Source organism: Drosophila subobscura, chromosome A (genome assembly GCF_008121235.1).
Source record: "Drosophila subobscura isolate 14011-0131.10 chromosome A, UCBerk_Dsub_1.0, whole genome shotgun sequence".
In the NCBI taxonomy this organism is placed as follows: Eukaryota; Metazoa; Arthropoda; class Insecta; order Diptera; family Drosophilidae; genus Drosophila; species Drosophila subobscura.
The window spans coordinates 9,379,746-9,394,737 of NC_048530.1; the positions used below are offsets into that span (position 1 = coordinate 9,379,746).

At 43.4% G+C, this 14,992-nt stretch overlaps 3 protein-coding genes across 3 annotated transcripts in view; 2 read left to right on the forward strand and 1 right to left on the reverse strand.

Moving 5' to 3' along the window:
• The first annotated feature begins 2,995 nt into the window (after positions 1–2,995).
• On the forward strand, positions 2,996–5,705 carry LOC117903078. Its single transcript, XM_034814875.1, has 3 exons — positions 2,996–3,152; positions 3,230–3,344; positions 5,465–5,705. Exons 1-3 carry the CDS (start codon positions 3,047–3,049, stop codon positions 5,625–5,627), a joined length of 384 nt encoding a protein of 127 aa, XP_034670766.1. The 5' UTR covers positions 2,996–3,046; the 3' UTR covers positions 5,628–5,705.
• Positions 5,706–6,209: 504 nt separating this feature from the next.
• Positions 6,210–7,787, reverse strand: LOC117895785 (sphingomyelin synthase-related 1-like). Its single transcript, XM_034803689.1, has one exon. The coding sequence runs from the start codon at positions 7,761–7,763 to the stop codon at positions 6,420–6,422; it is 1,344 nt and encodes a 447-aa protein (XP_034659580.1). The 5' UTR covers positions 7,764–7,787; the 3' UTR covers positions 6,210–6,419.
• A 5,897-nt stretch (positions 7,788–13,684) lies between these two features.
• The window catches only part of LOC117902576, a 54,917-nt gene continuing 53,609 nt past the window's right edge, over positions 13,685–14,992 (forward strand). The window contains exon 1 of the mRNA XM_034814047.1: positions 13,685–14,094. The gene's annotated coding sequence lies outside the window, so the exon portion shown is untranslated. The remainder of the gene's footprint in view (positions 14,095–14,992) is intronic.

The following is a 14,992-nucleotide window of genomic DNA, read 5'->3' on the forward strand; positions in this document are numbered from 1 at the left end:
AGAGTTGTTTGCCGAACGAACACTAGAATTAGAATATAAACAAACAATTGTAGCTTTCTGTTAGCATCTTCTTCTTTTTTGTACACATGTGCCAGAAAATACTAGTCCCCCCCAAAAAAATACTGAATAATCGTTATCGAGTCTAATAAGAAATAATTGTTAAAAAAAAAATACTAAAATATCACAGTTTAAGACTAGATATTATGTTATGTTATGTTATGTTCCTGCTTGTAAATATCACGGCTTATTTTAAGAATATTTGTACATGCGTCTAAGTGTATGCGAAGACAAATAAATATAGCTGACGACCACCTATGGTGGCCTAACAGTCCTATTGTGATCGCGCCGACGACACACTCATCCAAAAAGATTTCAGTGCAGAATTTTTGCCAGCTTTTTTCGCTCTCCGGGTTTCTTTTTCATATAGGGCAAGGCTGATCTTGTAGTCTACCCACAGTTGACCTCTCGCTGTTGCTGGTTATCTTGGGTACGAGGTCGCTGGGAGGGTCGCTTTGTTCGTGAGTCATGTAGGACGACATTACTCTGAGGTGTGTTCCTTCAAGATCTAGGCTGGTTGCTGTGTTGTCGCCATCGCTAAGTTGTGCGAATTTTACCTTCTTTCGGCGCTACAATCAGCTTGTAGTCCTTCGTCGCTAAACCTTGTCTCCTACCACCCAAGGCTCCTGGATTAGGACTACGTCGCCTCCGCTCGCTTCCAAGCGGAGTATGAGGACAGCAGTTGCTGCTTTTCAGTGGTGGAGATTTATCTGAAGAAGCCTCAGAGGGATCCTTGTACATCTAGACCAGTTTATTGTCGGCGTCCGACTCGCCGGAGCTGTCATTTCGGCACATGGCCTCAAATTCGAGCATCAGCTCCGTGGAGTTACCTTCTTGGGCCAACTCCAGCTCATTGTCGGGTGCTTCGATCTCCGAGGCCACACCCTGCTCGACTGGTTGTCGACAGGACGCGCCCCGGCCGCTGCATCCGACTTGTACACCTTTCTGGTGCCTGAGCTGAACCCGAAGTTGAGTTCTATCTTAGCTGCCTCTATCGGGACTAGCGACTCCTTATTGATAACGACCACGGCTCGGTTTGTGGGGCCCTTCGTCGCTTCAACTTTGACAACCTTCCAATCTGCCGTTGGAAGGTTCGGGTTGCAGCGCTGCAACATTTTGTTTTGGCTCTTTCAAAGAGGTCGGCACCCAAATTTTTGCCCTTGGTCTACTGAGAGCCTCACTCCAGTCTACTGCGACCAGCTTCGCCCCTGGGTAGACTTCTCCGACCTGCGGTACCGCTGCTATGTATAGCTGCACGGAGTGTTCCAGGTGGGTGTAGTTCCACAAGAGCCGAAAATCTGTATCCATCATTTTGAAGATAAGATACCACTTAAGATACATTTTTTCGAACATTTTAGGAATAGCGGATAACTTGGATATACCTTTATAGTTTATAGCGTCAGACTTGTTACCTTTCTTATGGAGAGGAATTATAAAGGATTCCTTCCAGATGGGGGGAAAGCTAGAAGAATGGATGGATAGAGTGAATAGTTTAAGCAAAGGTCCGCACAGAGACTCGGCACAGTACCGGAGTACACAGCCGGGAACTCCGTCAGGGCCCGCTGGAAATACAGGCTTAACTAATTGAAGTTCATGAAGTAAGGAGCTTCCATTAAACAAAGGGCAGAAAATGCCATCGACCTTGGTAAACTATATGGATACACATGACCTGGGTAGCTTTCCTGGGAATAGGTGGTTTGAAAAAATTGTGCAAAAAGATCTGCGAAACAATGATCAGGCAATTGTTTGCCGGAATATTCAAAAATGATAGCGAGGATGGATGATTACTGCTTACAAAGCTGTAGAACTGTTAAGGATCATGTGAAAAACGTATCCTGCATCGAAGTAGGTAGTTCCTATAGCATTGTATATTAAGTACAGTGAAATTTGACATCGGTAACTGAAACTCGGCTTTACGAAAGCAGCGGACGCGTTCAAAAAGCCCACCCGCACGATCCGATACAGTAGGTCCAATATCTACCGACGTATAGTGGTGTGGAAAACTAAAGACGCCATTCCTTAGGGAATGACCACATCTATCAGACCTCAGAAATTGGGATCCGATTGGATCATTATTATAGCCACAATGAAGAAAATAATTTGCAGTGGCTAAACCCACCCCGTCCCGCAGCTTATATTTGTTTTTTGCACATTCTCTCATTTACACTCTGCTTCGCGCAGTGTGCGGCCTCTGCCTCTACCCCTGCCGCGAGTCTGCAGTGTGCGGGTCTAAGCAAGGGGGGCGAGCTCAAGGTGTGAGAAGTGTTGTAGATGTACATAGATGACAGATGAAAAAAAAAATTGACAAACAACCGCTAAGGTACAGATGTAGTACTGAGTGCCGGGTATAAAAGTTGTGACGCGTAAGAAGCGTCTCACACGTCCCTTCTCGTTTTGATTGTACGATTGGGCTTGTCAATGACCCAGAATATATTTTTTAGTTTTATTGGAACTTGAAGATACATATGTACATATGTATGTATGTGTTGTATGTAAATTAATCAAATAAATTTCGACTCTTTTCTTTTGAGTGCTTGTTTGTATGTACATATGTGTGTATGTATGTATATATATAAATATGTACATATGTATGTATGTATCATATGTTTATATTTAACTATAATTTTATTTGATTAATTTACTTTTTAACTTTTCCAACAACTTGATGCTGATCAAGAATATATAAACTTTATGGGGTCGGACACGTTTCCTTCTGTGTGTCATCATCAAGCATAAGCGCTTTCAAAAATATAGCTTTGGTATAATACAAGTTGTGACTTTTATTAGGTTGTATTGACAGTTTTGCCCAGTGTGCAGCGGTAAGACACGAAGGTGCGAGACGGCGCGACGATTCAGCGATCTCCATGGGCGAGCAAGAGAGTGCGTAGTGGATCGCGCTGACAAAAGCGGATCGGATCAGATCTAATCGCATGGGAGTCTGAATCGAGTTGGATTCAGTGCACTTTCGATCACGAGCGCGGCAACACCCATGTCCCAAGATCGGTCCACACACTTTCTGGCCTGGCTGGCTATCGGCAGTGCCCTGGCGATGGCGCAGGTCAGCGCCTACTCGGGCCTGATACCGCCGGATCCATGTAAGCGGATGTGCCATTCAGTCACTGTATGCCACTGGGAGAGTCCCAACTTTATTATCCGCGATTGTCTTTTGCAGCAAATCCCGGCAGATGCACTTATCGGGGCGACGCCTTAGAGTCGGGTGTCAACAGCGGTATCTCCCCCTGCCAGCGCCTCACATGCAACGCGGACGGCTCCATACTTATCGAGGGGTGAGTGTAGAGTACTCTAATTAGCCATGCTCACAGCACGCCACTGATAAGCCATAGATACATACACACACACTAACACATTCAATTGTACGCACGTACACACACACACACACACACACTGACTCGATCACAGCCACTGCACTATGGGGAATTTGACCACTTTTTCTGGACGAATCTCAATTTTCAAAAGTCAATAAAACAATATTTTTTTAACCGATATGCATTAGAATAACACCACTCTTTAATGTTACTTACCCAAAAAAGTAACAGTGCGCACCACTGAAAATATAACAGCTGTAAAAGTCAGCTGTTTGCTATGAACAAGCGAGAACGAGAAGGGACGTGTGAGACGCTTCTTACGCGTCACAACTTTTATACCCGGCACTCAGTACTACATCTGCACCTTAGCGGTTATTTGTCAAATTTTACCTTTTTTCTTCATCTGTCATCTACATCTACAAGACTTCTCACACCAACACGCTCCTTTAGCTCGCCCCCTTCCCTATACCCACACACTGCAGACTCTCGAAATTTTTTTAATCAAGTTAAAATTGCAATTGAATTGAATTTTTGAAATGTCTCGATTCAGACAGGTATTTAAAATGTACTTATGAGTTTGAAATTAAGAAATATTGGTCATAATTGGTTAAATGGCTAGTTTTTTAACATGTCTATATTCGTGACGAAAATTTGTAGTTGAAGAGGCTTACAAAGTGTCTGGTAGTTCCCGGAAGCATTAAACTTAACGAATATTGTAGACTCTACAATGTAGAGTATTCAGTCCTTGATCAAATGTTTGTCTGCGCTTTTCTGCGTCTTCGCAGATATTAACATTTTCGTAATATAACCTACGGTTTGAAAATTCTGAAACGCTTGCAAGGTGGAACTCAGTGACCAAGTAAATTACAAAAGAGGATGCCAATTTGCATTGCATTTAAGCGGTATGAACTGTCGCTAGTTTTGAGAGCGATAAGGGCTATTTTTAGACCCTTTTAAGAACTTTTTTAACAGTTTCTCGATTCATGTGAACAATTTCACGGAAAACTTGAAATAAATCGAAAAAAACTGTGCAGATTGGCTAAATTCGTGTTCAATCGTACAATTATAATAATGCTGAGACTTTTCCAGTATCTCTGCACTAACGGGCAGTGCTATTGTGTCCAACATTTCTTCATCTCAAGGGAAAGAAGCTGCTTGCAGTATACAAGAAATCAATGTAAAAGTCCGTTTATCGTCTACTTTTTAATTTTTAAAAATACTGGCAATGTTTTTTTTTAGTAAAATATGGCATTGCCAAATACACTCCCATCATATTTTGTTTGATTTAATTCAAAAATAAAATACACATTCGATTTTACACTGAACAAAAGGCGTTGCCACGTCCATTTCTTCAACATAACTACCTCTCGCTAATAAGAACTAATATAAAAAAATTTAATTACAAAATATTGTTTCGTTTGGAAGTTATAAATTCTTTCCACAAAAAGTGGTAAAATTCCCCATAGTGCACTGTCGACTGCCTCGCCGCATCTTAATTTCGTTAAGAAGAGCTAAAAATGAGTATAAATTGTAGGTCAGGCGAGAAAGGATGGATGACATAACAAATGTACATATGTACATATGTATATATGTATGTAAATTCTGTATGTATACATTAAGTTTACACATGTCGAGTTGTCAGACAATTTAGTTTAGCCAATAAGAAATTCTACAAGGAATTGAGACACACTAAAATGTTTACCCTGAACTAAAATGAGATTTGAACAGACAGATTGAAGTTGATTTTCCAATTCGGTTCTAACTCGAATGACTGCCAGAAAACAGAAAATACCAACAAGGACTGATTTGAAAACAAAGTTAGGTTCTGATATGAAAGTAAATTAGAATTATTTAGTTAGTTAGTTAATTACTTGTATTCGGCCATGGAAACCCTCCTATGAACTTGATTGCTGAGATCCGTGTCGTATCTGATAGGAAGCATCACTGTAGCTAGAACAGTTCGGAGTATGTATGTACCGATGGATGTGGCAAGATTTTGTACGAATTTTAAGTCATTAAACTTCAAGCACCAACCAATTCGAAGAAATCCAAATGGAAAAGAATCACTTTTCGTTTTTCAGCTGCGGCAAGCTGCGAATCGAGAACTGCAATCGAGGCGAGCGCATCAACCATGCCAAACCCTTCCCGGAGTGCTGTAAGCTGAAGTACAAGTGCAAGCACATCGGGGCGGCTCCCTTCTACATTGAGCGGGATACGGCGGAGCCACTGTTGCAGCAGCAGTAGCAGCAGCCCGTGATTAAGATCATGAAAGCCGAGGATGCCATAGCCTTTTATGCTCAGTAAATGTTTTAATTTTTGTAGTTTTCTACTCCTGATACGTACATACATATGTACATATGTATGTATGTAAATACGGTATAACAGTCTTGCATTTTATCAGTTAGGTATTCAACACATAGAAAATGTTGCATTTGTATGTACATCGAAACAAACAAACAAAATCTAAATATTGTATGTGAGCAATATGCATGCTTTATCATTTAAACAAAGATGTACATACATTGTTACATATGTATGTATGTATGTAAATATTCCATTCACTATTTAATCAAATATAATTAAATATGATTTGAATATTTATATTTGTACTAAAAATTTGTTTAAAAACGAACCACATTTAATTGATACCTGAAGCACATAATATGGCATATTTATTAATAATAATATATTATATTAAAAATTATTTTTAAATTAAATTAGTCGCAAATATATTAAATATGTACATTTATATAATTTAGCGTTTTATTGGTATTTGAAATTTAAAAACAAAAAAATCCATATCATACTGCACGTCCCCCTGCTTAACGAAGAATGGATTTGAGGCTGTGAATTAGATCATTTTTTCTATCGCAGCTGCGGGAGAGAAGTGCTGGAGAGGTTCTGGGATTGGGAAGTCTGACGTGAAGACCGGCTGGTTCTGGATAAGTGGTCAAGGGTGGCTCCGACAGATCCGCACAGGCTCGGGACTTCTGGTTCCATGTCACTCGTGCTGCCCGTCTGCTTTGCCTGCCTACTCTAAGAAATGATCTGTGGTGCGGTGGCAGGGCTGGACGTCGATGACTTGACGTGGAAATGTCTGTCCAGCCAGAAGCGATGTAAGCCCATAATGATCTGGTGCTTGGCCGTCGCCAAGTGTCCTTTCAGGCGTTCGAACAGGATGCGTGGCGAGTCGAATTCGTTGGGCACCCTGCCCTCGGCGGAGCTCTCGAAGTAGCTGAAGAGGGGGAACCAAATGCGCGTCCGCGCTACATCGATCTGCATGAGAGATTTGTTGTTCGCCAGAGTGTGGTAGTAGAGGAACAGCCGCGACGTGATGTAGAAGGCGACGAACACATCGATCGAGTAGTGCTCGTGGGCGGCCAGTATGAAGAAGATCCCAAATATGTTTAGCAGCCAGGTGAAGGTGTGCAGATGGTACAGCGTGCGTGGCGTATACTCGGTGATGAAGAAGTTCAGCATGGTGAGGGCCACCGTGTGGCCGCTGAACATGTAGTCGCCGCACGTGCGCACACCCTGTATCGACATGCCCAGTCCACTCCAGATGCGATAGGCGCGGTTCACTCGCATCACCATGGCATCCGTTGCATCCGCGCTGTCCCTATCGACGGCATGGTCTTTGTTGCTGCACTTCAGATGGGCGCCCGGCACACTCAGCGACGTGAGCAGCATCGTCACGCAGCGCAGCAGAAAGACTGTGCCGGCCAGCGCACAGAAGCGCCGCAGCATTACCATTCGGTGCTTGTGGAAGATCAGGACGAGCGTCCACAGGGTGAACAGCAGCGAGGCCGTGATCTCGCACATGTCGAAGGCCCTCGGAATGTGCGGCACATTGTCGAGAAAGAAGTCAGGCAGTGGCGGGTAGCGCTCCACATCTGGCACCCGCTCGTGCACAATCACCATCACGAACGACGTTATCCAAGTCACCACAAACGAGTAGCCAAAGCTCAGGGCGGCTTTTAAGTACTCTGGTTGTATGTGGGCTTCTGCCTCATGGCTGGCACAGGGACATAAACCGGGCATCATCAATATGTCCGCGGGCTGGCTGTTGTGCCTCGCCAGCAGCTGAACTTTGCAGACCGCCTGCCAGAACTTTTTGAGTTCGCCAAAGGGCAGCTTGTAGTGCAGCCTATAACGCAGATCCCTGACATCCGATTCGTTGAGAGACAGCAGCACGAATCCGTCAATGGATTCCGTGCGCAAACAGTCGATCAGAGCCCCGGAGAAGTGCTCTGCATTGGCCCAATTCAGCACATCGTCCAGAGTCCATTGAGCCACCTGGCAGGGATCCACGGCGGTCGCATTGGTGCAGTCGTTGCTCAGCATGTCCTCACAGCATTTACCTTTTTTTCTTTGTTCCATATCTGCTTGTGTAAATAACGCTACAGTTGTGAAATATCGAGAGTAGTTTGAGTAAATATCTTACTGCCATATCATCCACACTCTATGATGACAGACATTAACTATGTACAAAATATAACAAAAATTGGACTACTATTTCAGTCAACACATTTGAGTTGTGTTTTAGCTTTGTTTGTATGGTATTTTGTGCTTGATTTTCGACTCCTAATTCGGCTCCAGACGAAGACGAATTGTTCTGTATTGCCCAAATTGAATATATTTATCTCTATCTCACTGTACATGTGTCTTAATCTTTCCATCATAACCACACATGTACGAGTTAGTCGTCCCTGGAAATGATTTGGCAGCAGGCATCGAGAAGCGAAGAAGGGGCTGGGAAGCACAGTGAAATAAACGAGTTTGAACTGTCCCCTGCTGCTGGTTTCAATCCTAGTTCTGATGCTGGTCCTGCTGCTGGTTCTGGTCCTGGCTCTGGTCATACTTATGTATCTATCTCTCCAGTGAGTTATGCCACACTCTCTCCCTGGGATTTGGCATAAATAAAGTAAACTCCTGCATAAACAAGAGCAACAGTTGGAAAAAACAAAACAAGCAAAATAGAAGGCTATACGGACAATGGGATTCCAATTACTTAACAATTGAATCGCCAAATTTAAAGCGCATAATAGATGCCCAATTTTGAGCGCCAATTTCAGGAAATGTGTGAGATATTATGGAACCAAGAAGCATTAGGGGATATTATATTCCTTGTTGCACTACGTATGTATGTATGTACGTTTTAGATAGGTACACACATGCATACATACATATGTACATATGTACATTTACTCATTTCACCATTTTTTACCATTTTTCAATAATTATGCACTGATTCGTGCTCTTTCCTGTTGTCCATATTTCGTTTGCCCAATTTGAGTGGAAATATTTAAGCGACTGGAATAGTTCCGATTGTACAATTATTGTGATTGTGCTGAATTTTAGATGCAAAAGCTCTCCACTGTTTTCCAGCTTAACATGCCCTCCTACGCCCCTTTACTAGCAAAGTGGCACAAACAGTTTTGACAACAGTTCACGGGCACTTTGGACCCGTGCGATAGTCATGCACAAAAAAAAAACACATTGTAACGGAATAGCGTGCAGCGGCAGGCAGGGAGGCATGGTGGCAAACACTTAACAACTGTCATTGACTCAATTAAAGATCTATAAATAACTACCTCGATGGATGACCATCAGCAGCCTCTCTCCCCAAGACATGACAAGGAATGGATTGACGCACCACCATCCCACACTCTGGCAATTCAGTGGCCACTCCACTCCACCACCCCACTCATTTTTATACCTGGTACTCAAGGAGTAAAAAGGGTATATTGTACTTGTGCTCGAAAGTGGATTTATGTAACGAACAGAAGGAGTCGTTGCATTCTTGATCAGTCTCAATAGCTGAGTCGAAATAGCCATGTCTGTCTGTTCGTCTTGTTTGTCGTCTAGTACTCAGAGACTAAAAAAGCTAGAGCCTCCAAATTAGGCACCCAGACTGCTGCTGCAAGGCTGCATATTTCTAAATTTCGCCCCGGCCCCCGATCATAATCTATCAGAATTAAGATTGGCTCAGATCATTATTATAGCCAGAATGAAGAAATTCATTTGCAGTGACTACCCCGACTCCGTCCAGCTTTTGGTGGACATATTGTTGTCATTCTTACTAGCTCGCTCACTCTGCCTCATGCAGTGTGGGGCTCCGGTGGAGGGTGGCGTGCTAAAAGGGCGTGTTGGTATGAGAAGTGATGTAGATGTAGATGAGAGATGTAAAAAATATGTAAAATTTAAAAAAGTCTTAAGTTTACATAAATAATACATATGTACATACTATATGTATGTATGTACATGCATACATACATAAATATATTGTGCCTACATACATATGTACATATACATTTATTGATTAAGTACCTGGTATATAACTTGTGACGCGTTCCAGCGCGTCATACGTTCCTCCTCGTTTTTATTCCATTTGCCGCAGCTTTGACCAATTAATGCAGACGGCAACAACTGTATTTATGCCAATGCTGCTACTGCTCCTGCTGCTGGCTTTGAATAGAGCTGTAAATCACCAAAGAGAGAGAAGCAAGAGAGAGACAGTCCAAGAGTAAAACACAGCAGCGACAAATTGAAAGGGAACAGCCATCACGTACAAGTGCATGAACTGAGCAGGGGATAGGGGCAGGGGCAGTTCCCGATAATGGAAGTTGAGATGCCGTTACATCAAGGCCCTATAGACTCTGGTTCTGGCTCTCCCACGCTTCCTTCACACTCCCGATGCTTTTTCACTCTCCCACTCGGACACTCTCTTTCTCGCTGTTGTTACATTTCGTGTTTCTACCGACGCATAAAAAAAAATAAAAAATTGACGGCAATGCCACCTCAGCGCATCAGCATTCAATTCCAATCGATTTCAGGATCCTCTATTGCTCTGCAGACAAACTACAGTGGTCCCACAGTCAGTGCTCAGTTGTCGGAGCCACTTGTCCAGTGATTAAGTAGAATGAATATAAAAATAAACCAGCATTCAATTGCTAATCAAATAGAGAAAATACTTTGTCCTTCCAAAAACTAGCCAAATACTTCCCTGAATATCCTCGTATAATGTCAGTTTAAATTCCAAAACCTGCCAAAGGATTAATAGATCGGCATTGGGAAAAGCGAGCTAGCCATCAGGAGCCTTAATTATGTCCACGCGTGTCCCTGGCCTGCTAGGCCGCTGGAGACATGACAGAAAAACATTACTTGAGAAACAGACAAACAAGGTGTGGGCGTTTGTGCATCGCAACGTGGGTGGTTCTGGGTATGGGTGTGCGTTGGGGTACTTACGCAGGAGCACGGACGATGGCAAAAGCATCGCAAAAAGAGATCCGATCTAGTGCTGGTCTGAAAGGTAAGCCATAGAAATTCCCTTGAGAGCATTCGCTAATAGAGAAAACTGTGCGAAGAAGAGTTCAGCGGCAATGGTATGTCCCAGTGCTTGTACCGTGTTTGCCATGCAGAGAACTGTAATTAGAAATGCTGTACGATAGAGGCAGGAGAATACACAAATTTGATGCGCTGCCATGCATTGGCTATTGCTTAGATGGTAGTTATGGCAAACACTGGACGACAAATCGTTGCCCAAGGGCTTTAAGAACAAAAAGAGAACCCGAGAGGGCAAAAACTCTCAGGATATAGAATGATTCCAAAAACAAAAGCAACTCCATGCCACTCCATCAACAATTACACAGCTTTTATCAAAACTCTAATAACATTTTTTCACCAAAGTGAGGGTGATGTTTTTGCTGTGCAGTGTATTGACACTTTATCATTACACAAATGCTGCTAATTATTTTTGGTTTTTGAAAGAAAAAATTCCGTCTTACAAGCTGAGCGCAGAGGTTCTGACTTTGTTGCGATGTGCTATCATGACGGTCCTTATTGCAGTAATAGACCCCACTCCCTTCAACACTTAGAGGCACGAGAGAGAAGTCCACAAATGCATGGACACTCTCACGAATAGGTACGGGCTTGAGATGAGTTCGCATTAGTGTGGGAAAGAGTGTAGGAAGGAGTGTTAGAAGGAACAGGAACTACATAAACTCGTGACAAAGAAAGGAAACAAAGTAACGTACGAGCTTAACGACTGCGACCATAACCCGTAGCAGCAGCAGCAGGAGGAGAAGCAGAAGGAGCAGGAGTAGCAGCAGCAGAAGGGGAGGAAGAGATGTTCAAGTGCCGGACACGGACCCGGACACGGTAGATGGTTCTATTTTAGGTAGGAATCAGCGCTTTGAGCGTCAGAGAGAAAAATGAGATTAGCTTCAGGGTGCGCGGCTTTGCATACACTTGCAGATCCATCATCTAGCGTTTATCAATCGCTGCATTATCAATTGAAAATATCCAATTCAGACAGGAAAAAAAGAAGACGCTCTTCCCTTGCGTAGATGGAAATGTCTGTTCAAACTTGAAGTACCTTTTGTGAGAGTATAAAACGGGCAAGAATAATGGAAGGCATCAAAGTTTATGTGTTTTCACATTTAACGCCGCTTGGCCGGAGCTCCAGAAGAAGGTGGAGAAGAAGAAGGAGGACGAGTGAGTTGACGGAACAGAAGGCGTAGCAGCCGTAGCAGCGGTCCGTTGTCAATGTTGATGATTTATTGCCAGCCAAAATATTTATGGTACTACAGCTCGGATGCTCGAAAGGTGGAATTATCAAACATACGCAGCGCTGGTCACCATGACAGCCAGATCCCGGGCAAAGCTAGTGCCAGGGAGCCATAGAGCCAGAGCCATGACCAAAGCGAGAGCCACAACCAACTAGAAATTTCCAGCTGCACTCAAATGCTTGGCTGTCTCTGCCTCCCCCCTAGCGCAACTGCTGCTCCTTTTGTGCTTCTTTTGTGTTGCACTTGGTTGGAACTAGCAGTGCCAGGGCAGATCCGATTGAAATGGCTTCCTTGGCAACGGCCGGGGCATGCAAATCCCGTTTGTTTGTCAGCCACCCAGGCTGCAGCCCCCCAGGCTGCATGCACCTCATTCTGGTTTCTGCTGCGTATTTCAGGTGATTCCACATAGTGGCCTCGGGCGCCACTTTAAAGCCCTCGCTTTGACAGATTCTCCAAGGCTTTCCATTTAAAGTCGTGGCCCGTGCACAGGTGGTTTATCGCCAGGGGACACCAGCGAAAAGGAGCTGAAAGAAGAGCACTGAGGACCGTGGCCCGTGGGCTCTGTAATTACTTTCCCCGTCTGGCATGCCACTGTTTGCCCTGCATTGTCCTTTTTGTTTTTATGTTTTTTTGGTTGCGATTTTTTGGGTCCTCGATGCTCCACTTGTTGGTCTTGTGACGCTTCAGAGGAGACCGATAGTTTCTCAGCAAGAAGACATTGACGGAGGGCTAGCTACTAGGCTGATGGGCTGTCGAATCAAGGAAACAATTTGTCGCCCAGTGGGTCAAGTTAAAGGTTGTATTAAGCGGGAAGTTCACCTTTTCTTGGAATATCTCAATCGAAGAAAATGCAAGTGACTTTAATTTATTTGAAAACACAAACATGAATTGATCATGAATTTTTGGCAATAAAATTATGTTGTTCCACACGCAAAACAGATTTTCTTGGTATTTTTCACATTATGCAAATACGTCAAGTGCAATGGGAAAGAACATTATTAAGGTTAATTTGTGAGTAGGAGCCATAGGACTATGCCAGAAAATATACTTTCTTATTGCACTTGCGATGGGTAAACAATCTTTATGCTGGGATCGCATTGAGAGACTTCACTGTACATATCTACGAATCTGTATACTTACGCCATGAAAGGTAGTTTTATTCCATGGAAATATAATAATTTCTGGGTGAATAAATGTTAGTCCCAATTGTACGAATAAATACTAAGTACTTATACTTCCCTACGAAATGTTTTCTTTTTCCAAGTAAGACTATGAACCAAATATGACCGAATAAACACAATATTGTTATATGTTGACAGGGAATATTGCTGGAATATGATTATGTACATATGTATGTATGTACATATATTAAATGTTGTTCTTTTAAGTAATTATTTTCCATATTTATTTGAAATAACATTGTGTTCGAGCACAGCGCACACAAAAGGGATGTTGTGAGATTTAGGGATTAGGTGCACATCACATTCCCCTTCCACATTCACAAAAGCATTGAGAATGAAGCTCAAGGCCCATCAGCGTGAGCGTCACTAACAGAGAGGCGTAACAGCGTAACAGCATGCTGTCGCCGTTAGCAGAGCTTTCTCCGAAAAGCTTTCGGAGCAACGACAGCAGTGCGTGCGTGCGCCAACAACAAGAACAGCAGCAGCGGACAGGCAGCAGCAGCAGCAGCTAACAGTTCGGAGAGGCGATTCAACAGCTGGCAGGCGACGCGACAGGCGGGGAAGCAACAGTCGGTAGGTAGAGACCAAAGCCGTGGCTGACTTAAAATAGCGTGTCCTCTAGCCCAGAGACTTCAGTTCCTGTTCAGCACTTGTCGGTTACGTTTGCAGTAAACCGAACAGCACCCAGCGAGGAAACAATATCATCAGCAACCAAGCAAGCCATCAGGGTTCCAAGTTCAGAACCAGAGTCCCAACAACCAGCGACAACAACAACAACAGCAACAGCAAAAGCAACACCAACAAAAGCAACATTCAACAAAACAACAGCCAACAACCAAAAATCAACAATATCAGAGATCCAACCACGAACGGAGCAATCGCGACGAACGACGAACGACGATCCAAGATCGAAGATCGAAGATAATTGACAAGTGCCCAAACATATCCACCGTATTAAAGGTTTGGAATCATGTTCTCTACAACAATATCAATATTTTTGTGGCATATTTTTTTATTGTTTAAATGTGCGTGCCGTGCTGAGAAAACTTTATGGGTTTTGATGCAACAACAACAACAAAAAACACAACAAAATACAAGACGAAAAAAGAGAGAAACAAAAAAATAACAATCAAACTTTAAGAACGTGGAATGGGAATGGAACGGGGACTGGGACTGAGACTGAGACTGAAACTGGGGAGCAGCACAGGGTCTAGCCAGAGGTCAGGTATCTCTTGGTGGCTTTTGGGGCTCCAGCACCAATCCGTCGAGTCGTCGTCCCCTTCCCTATATACATACGTATCTATTATAAAGCCATTCTCTGTGTTTTTTTTGTGCTTTCAAAGCGATTCCCGCTTATGTCGACCTAAGCAGAAAATTTCATTTCATTTCGGCTCGGTTTCAGTTCAGATTCGGGTTCAGTTCTCGCTGTCTTGGTCCTCCTTATTCACTCGTTTCTGTTTCTGTTTCTGTTTTCGTTATCGTTTTTTTCTGGTTTTCCTTCTTTTATTTCGAGTTAATTTTCGTTGCCTTTTCATATTTGATGTGCATGTGTTGTGTCGGGTTGGGGGTGGGTGGTAGTTTAGGGACGGTACTGTGGTTATGGCGACAATGTTTTTGGTGGGGGTCACCTAGCATTTCCACAAAGCGGTTAAAGAGTGCCATGGCTGCTCCTGCTGCTGGTGCTGCTCGTTTCTGTTCTCTTTCTGTTTCCCCCTTTGTTTTGGCAGCTTCCTTGCCATGGCCATAGCACCTTTTTTGGCACCACAGGAAGGAGAATGGACTCGGTTCATTCTTTATTTATTATAGGGCAACGCAACGCAACGCCACAGTCCCATTCCCACCAACCCGCGCAAAACCC